The 17464-nt window shown below is 39.6% G+C and overlaps 1 protein-coding gene across 1 annotated transcript in view; it reads left to right on the forward strand.

Annotated features, from left to right (window-relative positions):
- Nucleotides 1-17464, forward strand: part of CCDC85A (coiled-coil domain containing 85A) — a 453722-nt gene that overhangs the window by 322370 nt on the left and 113888 nt on the right. Inside the window, exon 4 of the mRNA XM_044291572.1 lies at nt 12439-12455. Within this exon, the coding sequence (XP_044147507.1) occupies nt 12439-12455 (17 nt within the window). The remainder of the gene's footprint in view (nt 1-12438; nt 12456-17464) is intronic.

Below are 17464 nucleotides of genomic sequence, written 5' to 3' on the forward strand. Positions count from 1 at the left end.
AATGTAGCCACAAAAATAGACATGCCTGGAGAGGTGACAATTTTGCCGACTTTTTATAAGAGGTGTACACCAATTTATCACTCCTTGGGCTTTCCCCAAAAACTGAAAATGAAATCTGTTCCTGCTATAATTGTTTCCATATACAATATTTCTTATGTTTTAATGTGTGTAAATACACAAACCAAGTTAGTCCTTGTAGAATAGTACAAGAATTGAAATAGAGATTTGACCCAATGTAGCACGGAGGGACAAATCTTTCTTTTGTATCCTGGGGAGGTTGATTAGATTTTTTAATCCTGTGTCTGGAACAAGACTAGTAAAATAAATAACATATGAAATGAAAATTGATATTGTATTTACACTGTCGACCAAAAGAATAGAAATATACCATCAATGTTTAAAGTGATGTTGTCAAGTGATGTCTGCTGCCCTGAGAGCATAATATGATAGCGGAAGGGGAGCTAAGCTCTGTGATATATACAGTGCCTCTGGAAAATTAAATCTATGTTTCATCAGACCAGAGAATCTTGTTTCTCACAGTCTGAAAGTCCATATGTCTTTTACTGAGGACAGGCGTCTTTCTGGCCACTCTGCCATAAAGCCTAGATTGCTTGAATGCTGCATTGATAGTTGACCTTCTGGAAGTTTCTTTCATCTGCACACACGATTTTAGGAGTTCAGCCAGAGTGACCATTGGGTTCTTGGTCACCTCTCTTATCAAGGCCCTTCTCCCCCAATTACTTAGTTTGGTGGAGCATCCAGTTTTAGGAAGAGTCTTGGTCATTCCAAACATCTTCCATTTAAAATTATAAAGGTCACTGTGCTCTTGTAACGTTTTATTGCAACAAAAATTGTTTTGTACCCTTCTCCAGATCTGTGCCTCTACACAACCCTTTCTCTGAGCTGTACAGGCAGTTCTTTCCTCCTCATGACTTAATTTTTGCTCCGATATGCATGACAGCCGTGAAACCTTACATAGACAGGGCTGTGTCTGTCCAAATCATGATCATTCAACTGAATTTACCACAAGTGGACTGCAATCGACATAACATAGTACATAAGGCCGAAAAAAGACATTTGTCCATCCAGTTCGGCCTGTCATCCTGCAAGTTGATCCAGAGGATCAAGGAGTAGGAACATCGCAAAGATGGTCAAGAGAAATGGGAAGCCCTCAGAGCTAAATTTCAAGTGTTATAGAAAAGGGTGTCCATGAGAAATTTTAGTTGCTCGTGTTTAATAAATTTGCAAACATTTTGAAAATATTTGTAAAATTCAGTTTTAATTTTTTGTGAAGTTCAAGCACAGACTTCTGGTGTTGGTGTTGGTCTCCTAATAATCATATTTTGATAGTCTATCCCGAGGAAAGGATTCCAATATTAAAATCTTGGAATGCCCATTTCAGTTATAAATATAAAATTGCCATTACAAAAATGAGAGATTCGAGAATTTTGTATTCTGGATAATCAAAGTGATTATCAGTCATGTGTCATCATATTCCTGTGTATTAGGTGAAATCTACCATCAATGGTAAAATAAAATGCAATTTGTCAATAAGTATTTTATCATTCAAGTTTTCTACCACCTGCGTCATCCACGCTCTTACTCCTGTACGGTATGCCAGTATCTCTTTGAAGACTTTACCATCTTTATAGTGTCACCAATGATTAATTATGAGATGCTGCACATTACATATGATGTTAATAGGTAGCATGGGAGTTCTTTGGTAAGAACTGTTGCCTTTCATCACTGGAGACCTAGGTTTGAATCCACCAAGGGCAACAGTTTGCGTGTTCTCACTGCAATTGCGTGAGTTTCTCTTCTTAGTCCAAATTCATAATTTTTTTGGGAATTGGCTTCCTGCAGATACAGGCATATTAGAGTGTGACCCCCTTTCACTACAAGCACTCGTGAGTGATGAAAATCTCTCTTAATATGTCAGCATTATATATTCAACGAGAAATTAATATATTATTAATGTCTTTTTGCTGCCAAATTTAACCAATTCCCTATCCGTTTTACTAAATGAACCATTGTGTTTTGCTGTTTTAACCTTTATATATACACACATGAGACATTTTGGGATTAGTCTGTTTAACCTATTTAGCTCTATGTTCTTTGCAAGTCTGTTCCGAAAATTATGATTCAGGTTATTATCCAGGTTTTCTAAATGCTATATTTTTTAATACAGTACTTTTTACCAGTAAATTAGCTTACATGCTTTCTTACTTAATGAGTTTGTTTAATTTAGCGGCTCACCCCTTTTCTTGCTCTGTATAAAGGTGCTCTGGCTCTATCACTCACCCCGTCAAATTACATGTATTTTAGGTATAGACAGGCACATTTCATTTGGAATAACCCAGAGACATTCAGTCTATAACATCCATATGCTCCTTTATTATCCAATATATCTAATGTAAAAAAATATAAAACTAAAATATTTAACATATTAATAAGAATAATGTGACTTAAATACTTAAAATCAATACCCCTCTAATTGCCATATATGAGGTGGATATGTTAGGTCTCTCAGTACTCTCACATATACAGGGAGTGCAGAATTATTAGGCAAATGAGTATTTTGACCACATCATCCTCTTTATGCATGTTTTCTTACTCCAAGCTGTATAGGCTCGAAAGCCTACTACCAATTAAGCATATTAGGTGATGTGCATCTCTGTAATGAGAAGGGGTGTGGTCTAATGACATCAACACCCTATATCAGGTGTGCATAATTATTAGGCAACTTCGTTTCCTTCGGCAAAATTGGTCAAAAGAAGGACTTGACAGGCTCAGAAAAGTCAAAAAATAGTGAGATATCTTGCAGAGGGATGCAGCACTCTTAAAATTGCAAAGTTTCTGAATCATCGAACAATCAAGCGTTTCATTCAAAATAGTCAACAGGGTCGCAAGAAGCGTGTGGAAAAATCAGGGCGCAAAATAACTGCCCATGAACTGAGAAAAGACAAGCGTGCAGCTGCCAAGCTCAACTCCCAGTCCTACTGCCAGTTTCTGGAAGACACCTTCTTCAAGCAGTGGTACAGGAAGAAGTCTGCAAGGTAAGAAAAACATGATTTTCATGCAGGACAATGCTCCATCACACGCATCCAAGTACTCCAAAACGTGGCTGGCAAGAAAGGGTATAAAAGAAGAAAATCTAATGACATGGCCTCCTTGTTCACCTGATCTGAACCCCATTGAGAACCTGTGGTCCATCATCAAATGTGAGATTTACAAGGAGGGAAAACAGTACACCTCTCTGAACAGTGTCTGGGAGGCTGTGGTTGCTGCTGCACGCAATGTTGATGGTGAACAGATCAAAACACTGACAGAATCCATGGATGGCAGGCTTTTGAGTGTCCTTGCAAAGAAAGGTGGCTATATTGGTCACTGATTTTTTTTTGTTTTGTTTTTGAATGTCAGAAATGTATATTTGTGAATGTTGAGATGTTATATTGGTTTCACTGGTAAAAATAAATAATTGAAATGGGTATATATTTGTTTTTTGTTAAGTTGCCTAATAATTATGCACAGTAATAGTCACCTGCACACACAGATATCCCCCTAAAATAGCTAAAACTAAAAACAAACTAAAAACTACTTCCAAAAATATTCAGCTTTGATATTAATGAGTTTTTGGGGTTCATTGAGAACATGGTTGTTGTTTAATAATAAAATGAATCCTCAAAAATACAACTTGACTAATAATTCTGCACTCCCTGTATATCCAATAAGGGACTATACAAAAAATTCCTATCCACTGTATATACTCCTTATGATCTAATTGAATGCTGAATTGATATTCAGCTATTTATAATTCAAAAATGTTCAGGATTAGAATATCAAAGAGAGACCTAATATATCCACCTTATGTACGGCAATTAGAGGGGTATTGATATTAAGTATTTGAGTCACATTATTTTTATTCTATATTTTTTCTATTTATATGTTTTATATTTTAGTTTTCTATTTTTTACATTAGATATATTAAATAATAAAGGAGTATATAGATGATATAGACTGAATGTCTCTGGATGATTCCAAATGAAGTGTGCCTGTCTATACTTATACATGCTTTCTTACTTCACTGTAGCTATAAGACATAAGGTTTATGATCATAAGATCCCTTTAAACGACCTGAATTTATCTTCTGCTCAGGCATTTAAGAATTCTTCACCCAAATTCATGTGTTAACATGATGACCTTGACTGGGGCAAATCAACCTTCTTAAGGTTAAATGCTTTTGTCAGGCCAGTATTCACGGCATTATTGCAGCTGAAATGAAAGGAGATAACATAAAGCCAGTTCTTCAGTTTATCCTTAATTGAAACCTTTGAAATAAGCTGTGTACTGTTGAGATCAGTAGGCACTTTAGGGTATCCTTTCTATGTTTCTGCTTCTTTTAACTGACCCTCAGCTAGACTACAACCCCCAAAGCATTGCTGTGCTAGAAGGTTCATTACACGTCCTCAGTGTATAGAATTATTGACAATTACAATAATACTCTGTACAGGACCTTTAGTCTACTGTGAATTTAGAATAGTTTTGATTTAAACTATTTGGGGTATTATTGTTCCCGAGTCTTAGTGCTATACAAGGCAGTGCCAAGGACATTTCAAACAGCTGATCGGATGGGGTGCAGGGTGTCGGACCCCCACCAATCAGATATAGAATACCTTTCCGGAGGTTAGGCCATCAATATCAAACTCCTGGAAATATTCTTATATGTTTAAACTAAGACCTGTGGATTTTAATAAATGTTTGAAATGTATTAAAGGAGTTGTCTGATTAAAAAAATAAAAAATAAAAATAAGTTATACTCATGCATTCAAAGCCCCTCTGTTCTAGTGCCACTGCTCTGATCTTCCTGAATGGGCTTTTATTACATGACTACAGAGCTTACATGACTATAACTTTCATGACTAGTGCAACTAATCACTGAACTATGTGGTCTTGTGCCATACACTGCTGAGGCCAGTGACTGGCTGCATCATGCTCTTATATTGTTTTAACAGTGTCCCTATATTTAAACTTTTTTTAGAACTAAAAAAAGCCTTTTAAGTGTGTAAGATTGAAACTAACTCCTTCCCAACAAGCATACATGTTCAGCTCATGTCAGTTCTTTAAAGATGGCGCCCACTCCGGAGTAGAACAGGCACCGTAGCTGTCGGGTGTCTGCTGTTTCACACAACAGACACCAGAGGCTAATGTCTGCGATAGGCAATAACACCAATCACAGACATTCAACCCCTCAGATAGCGTGGTCACTTGTGACCACGGCATTTGAGGCAGCGTTCCCTGTGAGTGTTGTGCAGCTGGGGCTGGAGGGGCTTCCCTGTACTGAGATCAGTGAGTTCCTTGATGGTGATAGGCTGGTGCCCGTATGAAGCTAACAGACCTCTCACAAGTATATTCCAATGTACGTCTGCAGGTGGCAGTTCTGCATTGGAATGTACTGAATTTCCCACACACTAGTGTACTAAATCACATTAGTGATTGAATGTTCAGGTCCCCTGGGAGGGAAGGGTGGAATTAATAAAAAAAAAAGTTAGTTTAGAAGGTTTTAAAAATATATAAAAAAGTATATATATAAAAATGTAAATTACCCCCTTCCACCATAATAAAAATAAATAAACAATATAAAAAAATCATATGTATTGTTGCCTCCCAAAATGCCCAAGCTATCAAAATATAAATATATGTATCTCATATGGTGAACACCGTAATAGAAAAAAATCTAAATGGCCAAATTGTCTTTATTTTGTCATTTCACTGTCAAAAAATAAACTGAATAGAAAGTAATAAAAAAGTCAGATACACACCCCAAAATGGAATCACTGAAAGCCACAGACTGCCCCACAAAAAAATGAACCCACACACAGCTCCATAGATTTAAATATAAATATAAAAAAGTTATGGGGTGAGAATATAGTCATGAACATATATATTTTTCCAGTTATTATTTTTAAAGTATTAAAGCACAAGAAAAACTATATAACTGTGGCGTCACCATGATTGTCCAGACCCAGATAATAAAGTGCACAGGTCAGTTTTTCTGCAACGCTGTATAAACAAATATTATTTTTCCAATTCTACCCCATTTGTATTTTTTTCAGGTTTCCACTACATGTGCGCAATATTAAATGGTGCCATTAAAAAGTACAATTTGTCCTGCAAAAGAAAAGTCTGTAAACTGAAAAATAAATATAGTGAGTGGAAAACGAAAATGCAAATAAGGAAAATGACTGTGTCATAAAGAGATTAAGAGAGGTAGGCATAACAGAGGCCTCTTTCTTTTGGCTAACTTCTTCAGCTACTATTCTGATGCTGTCACCCACCTGATGCCACGCCTGATGCCAGGTGCTTCTACTGACAGCTATCATCTTCAGCTGGTACTGAAATTGCCGGCTACCTCCCCACTTTTTTTTTGGGCCATTCTGTGGTCTCCTCATGCTGCTGCCACCTCACTACCTTGTGGTCTCCTCATGCTGCTGCCACCTCAACACTATGTCACTGGGCCACTCTGTGGTCTCCTCATGCTGCTGCCACCTCAACACTCTGTCACTGGGCCACTCTGTGGTCTCCTCATGCTGCTGCCACCTCACCACTATGTCATTGGCCACTCTGTGAACTTCTCATGCTGTTCCCACCCTCCTCACTTCATGACTGGGCCACTATTTTGCCTTTTTGGCCTGGTAGACATCATCATTTATTTGACCCTTCTTCTGATATGTCAGAAGGAAGAAAAAATGAGACGCAAAATGGATCCTGTCTATGTAGCAGCTGTAAGGCCTGTATGACATAGTTCATATTTTGCATCAGAATTGGCTTATGATTTGGTAGCCAAAAGCAGGAGTGGGTACAAAACACAGAAGTCATGCAAAGATTCCATTCATGTGTCTTCCAGCTCATGGAGGGTGTGCTTTGCGGTGTACGAGTGGCTGAAGTGCATGCAAAGTTTCCTGGCCATTTTCAGGATGTCTTGCAGATGGGTGGGAGACTTCAGGAACCGCTTTACAACCAGATTAAATACATGCACCATGCAGGACGCATGGCTCAGCCATCCTTGACGCAGCGCCGACACCATGTTCTTCCCGTTGTTGGTCACAATGGTTCAGATTTTGAGTTGTCGTATATGCACAAATAAATTACACTGAATTTCACAGATATTTAGAATGCGCAAATGTGAAAACGTTATACAGGCAATGTAGCGCTGATAATGTCGCTGTCACCAGCGGCGAAAAAAATTACACTGACTGTCACAGATATTTAGGATGCGCAAACGTTATACAGGAGATGTTGCGCAGCTAATGTCGCTGTTAGCAGTGGTGAAAAAATTACGCTGAATGTCAGATATTTAGGAGGCGCAAACGTTATACAGGAGATGTAGCGCAGGTACTGTCGCTGTCACCAGCTGCTAAGAAAAAATTACACTAAATGTCACAGATATTTAGGATGCGCAAACATTATACAGTAGATGTAGTGTAGGTAATGTCGCTGTCACCAGCGGTGAAAAAATTACACTGAATGTCACAGATATTTAGGATGCGCAAACGCTATACAGATGTTGCGCATGTAATGTCGCTGTTAGCAGTGGCAAAAAAATTACACTGAATGTCATAGATATGTAGGATGCCCAAACGTTATACAGGAGGTGTAGTGCAGGTACTGTCGCTGTCACCAGCGACTAAGAAAAAATGACACTGAATATCACAGATATTTAGGATGCGCAAACGTTATACAGGAGATGTAGCGCAGGTAATGTCGCTGTCACCAGTGGCAAAAAAATTACACTGAATGTCACAGATATTTAGGATGCGCAAACGTTATACAGGAGATGTAGTGCAGGTAATGTCGCTGTCACCAGCGGAAAAAAAATGACACTGAATGTCACAGATATTTAGGATGCGCAAACGTTATACAGGAGATGTAGTGCAGGTACTGTTGCTGTCACCAGCGGCTAAAAAAAAATGACACTGAATATCACAGATATTTAGGATGCGCAAATGGTATACAGGAGATGTAGCGCAGGTACTGTCGCTGTCACCAGTGGCTAAGAAAAAATGACACTGAATGTCACAGATATTTAGGATGCACAAACGTTATACAGGAGATGTTGCGCATGTAATGTCGCTGTTAGCAGCTGCGAAAAAATGACACTGAATGTCACAGATATTTAGGATGCACAAACGTTATACAGGAGATGTTGCTCATGTAATGTCGCTGTTAGCAGCTGCGAAAAAATGACACTGAATGTCACAGATATTTAGGATGCGCAAACGTTATACAGGAAATGTAGTGTAGGTACTTTCGCTGTCACCAGCGGCTAAGAAAAAATGACACTGAATGTCACAGTTGATATTCTGCGGCATATTCTATAGGCAAACCTTCTGTGCTGTCCACATAGAGTTTCTGTCCATAAGATGTCCGCTGAAAGAGGGTCATGCGACCAGACACATTATTTAGCTTCTTCCATTTAAATACACTTCTCCTGCACTAAATTGCTAAAGTACATATATTTGAAAAGAGAAGGCATCACATGGAGGTGATATGTCTGGTCACATGACCCTTCATGACCCTGACCTGTGTGGTCAGTACTTAAAGGGGTTATCCAAGTAATTTTTTTGTTCTTTCGATGTTCCTAACTGGGCAAATATAACAGCTTTCCAATTACCTCACTTTATCTCCAGTGGCTGGTTTCTCAGAATTTATTGAGGGTCACATGACCTGTGATGTCAGCTTCTCTCCCTGCTCTGATAAACTTAATTTCCAAGCCTGTAAAAGGAGACATTACTGTGCTGGCCACGCCCCCCTTCACTGCCGTCTTCTCTGTCCTAGGATTCTTAACCCCTTCAGCTGCACACACTGGGTATCTGCTGCAGCAGTGACAATTCTGGGCACAGGAGCTGAAGGACTAGAGAGAGCATTGCACAAGGAGGTAGGGGGAAGATCCTGTGTGTATTAGCAGTGTCATTATACAGGTGGGACTTGTAGTCCTACACATACAACATGCTGCTGATTCTCCCAGCAGGCAGGCATGTCACACAGGGCAGCTCTTGTAGCCACTCCCTTAGCAGTGCAGGGGGAGGGGCAGAAAATGTTTTTATTGCATGTAAACAAAGGGCAAGAAAAGAATCAGGGAAAAATATATATATTTTGCATAAAACTTGCTTAGCTTGGTTATATATTGCTGCCCATCAGATTTTCAGTGCTATATATATATTTTTCATAACTCGGACAACCCCTTTAAAGACTTGGTAAACAAGAGGACATAACATGAAATATAGAAAATGATACAGAATTTCAACAAAGACTATATTAGTAAATGCCATATAATAATCTTACAAATCCATTGGCCAACAGTAGCCACAAAGTGGCCAAAACCTGTAAGTTATATCTCCAAGAACAATGATTGTTACTTAAAGGGGATGTGTCACTTTAGCAAGTGGCATTTATTATTTAGAGAAAGCTAATACAAGACACTTACTAATGTATTATTATCCATATTGCCTCCTACACCGGTTCCATCATATATCAGTTATACACTGATCATTTCCATAGTTACGTCCACCCTGCGATCCATCAGTGGTGGTCGTGCTTGCACACTATAGAAAAAGTGCCGGCCTCTCTGGTGGCGAGACCACAGGAGCGCACGTACTGTAGTTTAGTGCTTTTATCTATAGTGTGCAAGCACGGCCACTGCTGCTGGGTGGTCGTAACCATGGAAACGAGTAGTGCAAAATGTGATGGAAAAATTAAACCAGTCAGCGAAGGAAGCAATATGGACAATCACAATACACTAATAAGTGGCTTCTATTAGCTTTCTGAACATGATAAATGCCATTTATTGAAGTGACACCACCTCTTTAATCTTAAAGAAGGGGGGTGAATACTAGCAGTATTTAATACACTTGTTTCCTTTCATATTTCTTGCCCACTCAGAGAAGTTTGTGAAAGAAGTGGGCAGTATGCACACCTACAGTAAGGCTAGTTTCACACTAGTTCTAAAATGATCTGGCAGGGTGTTCCAATAGAGGAACAACCTGCCAGAATTCATTGCTTCCGGCAAAGCCGGAAGGGGTCGGGAACACCTCCAGGCCCCTTTGGCTATAATGAGATTTGATCCATTTCTAGCATAAGTGCATAGATCTGGCTGGACAAATACTGCTGCAAGCAGGATTTTTGTCAGGTGAAATCCCGGCACTAATGCCTATAATGCTTATTATAGTCAATGGGCTCCAGCAGGGAAAGGTAGTATCTGGCAATACAAACCACAATGCCAAAAAATGGCATAGTGTTAAACAGGCAGGAAGTGCTGAAACCCATATGTAGTTGTGCATGTGTATACAGGGGAGCAAATCCTGCACTTGTAGCCCATTGGTAATGGTGATCCCCAGCAAAGATACATACAGTGGAGGATGCCCACAGCGGATCACAAATACCACAATAGACATCCTACACAAGATATCAATTATGTGGATGTGATAACCAATATAATAATATAATAACATTTGCAAAGACAGGTGCATTCTGTGGTCTTACTAAACCCTAATACTGATGTTAAAATTGAGAGATTAGCCAATATATCCTACTGTGGAGGACATGTCTGAGCCCGAGCACTGCGCTAAGGTTTCTCAAGTAGCTACTTGAGAAACTTTGGCGCGGTGCTGGGCTCAGACATATCCTCCACAGTAGGATATGTTGGCTAATCTCTCAATTTTAACATAAGTATAAGGGTTTAGTAAGACTGCAAAGTGCACCTATCTTTGCAAATGTTATTATAGTATCTGGCAATGCCAGATACGATGAAGTAAGATGGGCTGTTCTTCTACCATTTTAGTGCTGGTGTGAAACTATTGTCTCCTAAAGATTTTCCAATCCCCAAAATGCCTTTTATCAGATTTTGAAGCACTACAAAAATATTGCAACAATATTTTAATCCCTTCCAGACATATGACGTACTAGTACATTTGACATACTAGTACGTCATGGTGACCGGGCGGGCACCGGAGTTGTGCGCGCCCGATCACTGCAGGGGCCCGGCAGTCACTGATAGCTGGACCCATGCTGTATCCGCCGGCATCAATGTAAAAGCCGATGCCGGCAGATTAACCCTCTCTATGCCGCGTTCAGCATCGACCACGGCATAGAAGGGGTTTGGGGCGGGTGAGGGAGCGCATCACGTCCCTGCACTGCTGTGGTGGAAACCCGATGGGTGACAAGGCAGCCCGATGCCATGAACAGGTTGCCCAATGCCTTGCATGGCATCGGGACCTGCCTTCTACGGGGGATGAGGAGATCCAGCCCCAGGCTGGGTCTCCTAGGCAACCTGTTTGTTTATTAGGCCTCTTGCACATGACCGTGTGCTGGCCGGGCCTGTGCTCCAGAATGCAAATTGCCATCCGCAATGCATGTGCACCGACCGTGGGGCAGCCGCAAGGGAACCGCAGCCCAATTCACTTGAATAGGGTCCGCAATCTGTCCGTTCCACAAAAAGATAGAACACTCCGTAGTGCTTATGTGGGATTCCGTTCTGTGCTTCTGTTTCGTTCCGTGGAATGCACATGGCTGGTGCCCCATGTATTGCAGAACCGCCGTATGCGGCCCTCAATACGGCCACAGGAGCACTACGGCCGTGTGAAAGAGGCCTTACTCTGAGTAATACACTAACAGGCAATGCATTACAATACTAATGTATTGTAATGCATTGTACAGAAGATCAGACCCTCAAAAGTTGAAGTCCCAGAGGAGGACAGAAATAAAGTTTTTTTTTTTTAAAGTGTTTTTGATAAAAATAAAGTTTCAAGTAAAAAAAGGAAGAAAAAAACGCCACTTTCCCCTGATTTAAATAATATATATATATTTTTTTAAACACACATATTAGGTATCACCGCGTCCATAATGACTCTATAAATATATCACATGATCCACCCACTCTGATAAACACCATAAAAAAAAAACTGTGTCAAAAAAAGCCATATTTGTCACCTTATATCACAAAAAGGGCAACACCAAGCGATCAGAAAGGTGTATGTCCCACAAAATAGTACCAATAAAACTGTCACCTTCTCCCGCAAAAAATGAGCCCCTACGTAAGAAAATTGCTCAAAAAATAAAAAAACTATAGCTCTCAGACTATGGATACACTGAAACATAATTTTTTGTATCAAATATGCTATTATTGTGTTAAATTGAAATAAATAAATAAAAAGTATGCATATTAAGTATTGCCGTGTCTGTAACAACCAGCTCTATAAAAATATCACATGACCTAACCCCTCAGGGGAACGCTGTAATAAAAAAAATAAAAAAACAGTACTAAAAAAAGCTATTTTTTGGCTCCTTACATCACGAAAATTGCAACACCAAGCGATCAAAAAGGTGCATGCCGCCCAAAATAATACCAATCAAGCTACCACCTCATCCCACAAAAAATGAGAGCCTATTTAAGACAATCGGTAAAAAAATTAAAAAGCTATAAAAACACTAAAGCATTTTTTTGGGTTTCAAAAATGCTACAAATGATCTGGTCTATATAAATGTCACATGACCTAACCTTTAAGGTGAATGCTGTAAAAATAAATAAATTAAAAATGTGCCAAAGCAACAAATTCTTTTTGGTCACCTTGCCCCATAAAGTGTAATAATGAATAATCAAAAAATCATATGTACCCAAAAATGGTACAAATAAAAACATCAACTCTTCTTGCAAAAAAAAGAGCCCCTGCACAAGATGGTCGGCAGAAATATAAAAAAATAAAAATAAGACGTTCAGAATATGGAGATACAAAAACATTATAGTTTTTTCAAAAATGCTTTATTATATAAAACTGAAACAAACAAAGAAAGTAGACATATTTAATATCATTGCATCTGTAAACCTGCTCTATAAAAATAGCACATGATCTAATGATCTACCCTGTGAGATGAATGTTGTAAGTTGTAAAAAATAAAAAAGGTTACCTTGCCTCAAAAAAACATAATATAGAGCAATTAAAAAATCATATGTACCCAAAAATTGTACCAATACAACTGGCACCTTATCCCCTAGTTTCCAAAATGGGGTCATTTTTTGGGAGTTTCTACTGTAAGGGTGCATCAGGTGGGCTTCAAATTGGACTGGGCATCTAAAAACCAGTCCAGCAAAATCTGCCTTCCAAAAACCATATGGCACTCCTTTTCTTCTCCGCTCTGCCATGTGCCCTTACATCAGTTTATGACCACATGTGGGGTGTTTTTGTAAACCACAGAATCAGGGTAATAAATATTTTGTTTTGTTTGGCTGTTAACCCTCGATGTGTTAAAGAACAAAATGGATTAAAATGGAAAATCTGCCCAAAAAGTGAAAATTTAGAAATTTCCTCTCCATTTTCCTTTAATTCTTGTGGAACATTTAAAGCCTTCTAACATCCGGAAAAAAAAAAAAATGACTTTTACAAAATTATGTCAACATAAAGTAGACATATGGGGAATTTTATGCAATACTTTCTGTTTTAAAGGCAGAGAAATGAAAATTTATAAAATTGAGAATTTTTCTAAATATTTGGTAAATTTGGGATTTTTTCATAAATAAAGGTAAAATATATTGACTCAAATTTATGACTATCATGAAGTACAATGTGTACGAGAAAACAATCTCAGAATGGCTTGGAAAAATAAAAGTGTTCCAAAGCTATTACCACATAAAGTGACACATGTCAGATTTGCAAAAAATGGCCTGGGCAGAAGGGTGAAAACGGGCCCGAGGCAGAAGGGGTTAAACAATACTTTATATTTTAAAAATAAATAAAAACATTTCCTTGACATCTGTGCTGATTCTTTTTAATGGAAGAATGCTGTAATGCAATAACATTTCATTTTCCGTTTTTCACCTTTACTGATTTCATTAGCATAGCTGAAAGAAAAGGTTGTAAGCACTCTGTGATAATGTTGCTGAGTGGGAGCAATTCTATGTCTGAAGGTTGCTCTAGTTCCTGTTGTTCAGACCCAACTGAAAAAATTGTCTTGTCGGTAGTATTTGGATGAGAGTTAGATCAATACTTGCACAACATGAAATTGGTTCAAATTGAATCTGATCACACACTGGTAAAGTGCATTTTCAAGAAGCTTCTACGTGAAGATATTTCCTAGAAGTCATGTTGAGGAGACTGTGGAAATAAAATCCCGGTGTGACCTGTAAGGAAGGGTCAGGAATATGTGATGTTGCTTTCTTGTGTAGGCAAGCTGTTTTCAACTTGAATGATATGAGGTATACCTTATGATGAAGCATGTTGTCTAAAGGCAGAGAACAAAAGTGCAGCATATGAAACCATGGCTAATGGTATTTATGCACTTCATCAATGATCTACAGTAGTACATGATACTCTGCCCTGCTCCAACAAGTTCGAGCCTAACACCTTTAGTAGTTACCATTAGAGATAGCCTTGCGGTTTGAGGCAAACTTTACGTGTTCGCAATTCGCTGAAAATGCGAACATATGGCGATGTTCGCATGCGCCATATTCTTTAGCATTACGCCGAATTTTGACCCATGACACATCCATCAGGTGGGACAGGACAGCCAATTAAGACGTTTCAGCACATGGACACACCCCCAGCCTATAACAGAACCTGATCTGGCAGCAATTTTACAGTACATTCTGTGTTTTGCCAGTGTAGGGAGAGGTTGCTTTATGGAGCAGGGACAGACTGTTAGGGACACCAAACGCTAGCTAATAGGGCCACAAAAGTCCTTTTAAGGACTGGTATAGGTGTGCTATCGATAGGTGTGATATACCGAGGGGTGTAATATACTTATAATATACTTTCTAACATAGAAAGTATATTATAGTGCATTTGTATTGTGCAGCAGTGTGCGGTTCTGCTGTGATAACGCAGCTACAGTGAGGAACAGAAGTATTTGAACACCCTGCGATTTTGCAAGTTCTCCCTCTTAGAAATCACGGAGGGGTTATGAAATAGGTGCATTCCCACTCATACACATTGTATGATTTTTAAAGCATTTATTTGAACATAAATGACTACAGGTCATAAGTTTCCTGTAGTTCTTGAGCAGGTTTGCACACACACACACACACGCTACAACAGGGATTTTGGCCCACTCCTCCACACAGATCTCCTCTAGATGGTTTTGGGGTTGTCGCTGAGCAACACGGAGTTTCAGCTCCCTCCAAAGATGTTCTATTTGATTAAGGTTTGGAGACTGGCTAGGCCACTCCAGAACCTTGATATGCTTCTTAAGGAGCCATTCCTTAGTTATCCTGGCTGTGTGCTTCGGGTAATTGTCATGTTGGAAGACCCAGCCATGACCCATCTTCAATACTCTGACTGAGGGAAGGAGGTTTTTGCTCAAAATCTCACAATATATGGCCCCATTCATCCTCTCCTTAATACAGTGCAGTCGTCCTGTCCTCTTCACAGAAAAGCACCCCCAAAGCATGATGTTACTACCCCCATGCTTCACAGTAGGGATGGTGTTCTTGGGATGCAACTCATTCTTCTTTTTCCTCCAAAAACGACAAGTGAAGTTTAGACCAAAAAGTTTCTCCCATGCCTCCTCCCCTAGATCATCCAGATGGTCATTGGCAAACTTCAGAGGGGCCTGGACATGTGATGACTTGAGCAGGGGAACCTTCCGTGCAATGCATGATTTGAAACCATAACGGCGTAGTGTTCTACTGACAGTGAATTTTGAAACTGTGGTCCCAGCTCTCTTCATGTCATTGACCAGCTCCTCCCTTGTAGTTCTGGGCTGATTTCTCACCTTTCTTATCATCAGTGATACTCCACGAGGTGAGATCTTGCATGGAGCCCCAGTCGTCTTTAGCCTCTTTAATTTTCTAACAATTGCTCCAACAATTGATCTATTTTCACTAAGCAGTTTGGCAATTGCCCCGTAGCCCTTTCCAGCCTTGTGGAGGTCCACATTTCTTGTCTCTAATGTCTTTCGATAGCTCTTTGGTCTTGCCAATGGTAGTAGTTGGTGTCTGACTGATTGTGGGGTGGACAGGTGTCTTTAAAGAGCTCAGACAGGGTCTACTAAGTTGGATTAAGAGAGGAGTAGAGGTGGACTTTTTAAAGGCACAGTAACAGGTCTTTGAGAGCCAAAATTCTTGCTGTTTCTCAGGTGTTCAAGTACTTATGTTCAGCAGTGTAAGACAAATAAATTCTTTAAAAATCATACAATGTGATTTCCTGAATTTTATTTTAAATTCTGTCTCTCAGAGTGGGAATGCACCTACAATGTAAATTTCAGACCCCTCCATGATTTCTAAGTGGGAGAACTTGCAAAATCGCAGGGTGTTCAAATACTTCTGTTCCTCACTGCATATACAGGGACAAACGCTATTGGAATAACTAATTGCAACTGGTGTGATATACCTGTTGGTCCCAAAAAAACTGATTGAGGGGTGTGATATACCTATAATATACTTTCTAACATAGAAAGTATATAGTGCATTTGTATTGTGCAGCAGTTGTGTGCGGCTCTGCTGCGATGCTGCAGGTATATAGAGGGACAATGAGTGTAATATACCAGTTGCCCTCAAACAAACTGATTTGAGGGGTGCAATATACCTGCTTCCACAAAATACTGATTAGGGGTTTGATATACCTGGTTCCACCAAATATTGATTGAGGCCTGCAAAATACCTGCTTCCACAAAATACTGATTGAGGGGTGCGATATACCTGCTTCCACCAAAAATTAAGGGATTCTATATTCCTGCTTCTACAAAATACAGATTGAGGGGAGCGATATACCTGCATCCAGAAAATAGTGATTGAGGGTTTTTTATATACCTGCTTCCACAAAATACTGATTGAGGGGTACGATATACCTGCTTCCACAAAATTTTGACTAAGGGGTTCTATGTACCTGTTTCCACAAAACACCGATTGAATAATGCAATATACCTGCTTCCACAAAATACTGAATAAGGGGTTTGATATACCTGCTTCCACAAAATACAGATTGAGGGTTGCGATATACCTGCTTCCACCAAATATTGATTAAGGGGTTCTATATACCTGCTTGCACAAAATACTGATTAAGGGGATTGATATATCTGTTTCCACCAAATATTGAATGAGGCCTGCGATACACCTGAATCCACAAAATACTGATTTAAGGGGATTGATATACCTGCTTTCACCAAATATTGATGGAGTCCTGCAATATACCTGCTTCCACCAAATGCTGATTGAGGCCTGCAATATTTCTGCTTCCACAAATACTGCTCTTCTCTAGGGACTTTGGCACAGGGTCATTTTGAAAATGACAAGCAGAGGAAGAGGCAAGCCATTCCGAAGGGGTGGTAGGGGTCATGCAGGTGCACCAGGCCGGAGCCTAAGTGGGAGAAGATGTGTCAAAGGACGCACCAGAGTTGGAGAAGGCGCATCAAAGGACTCACCAGAGTTGGTTGAGTGGCTCACTCAGCCTTCCGCTTCTGCACCTCCTCATCCTCTGTA

The sequence above is a fragment of the Bufo gargarizans genome, chromosome 4 (assembly GCF_014858855.1).
Source record: "Bufo gargarizans isolate SCDJY-AF-19 chromosome 4, ASM1485885v1, whole genome shotgun sequence".
Lineage (NCBI taxonomy): Eukaryota > Metazoa > Chordata > Amphibia > Anura > Bufonidae > Bufo > Bufo gargarizans.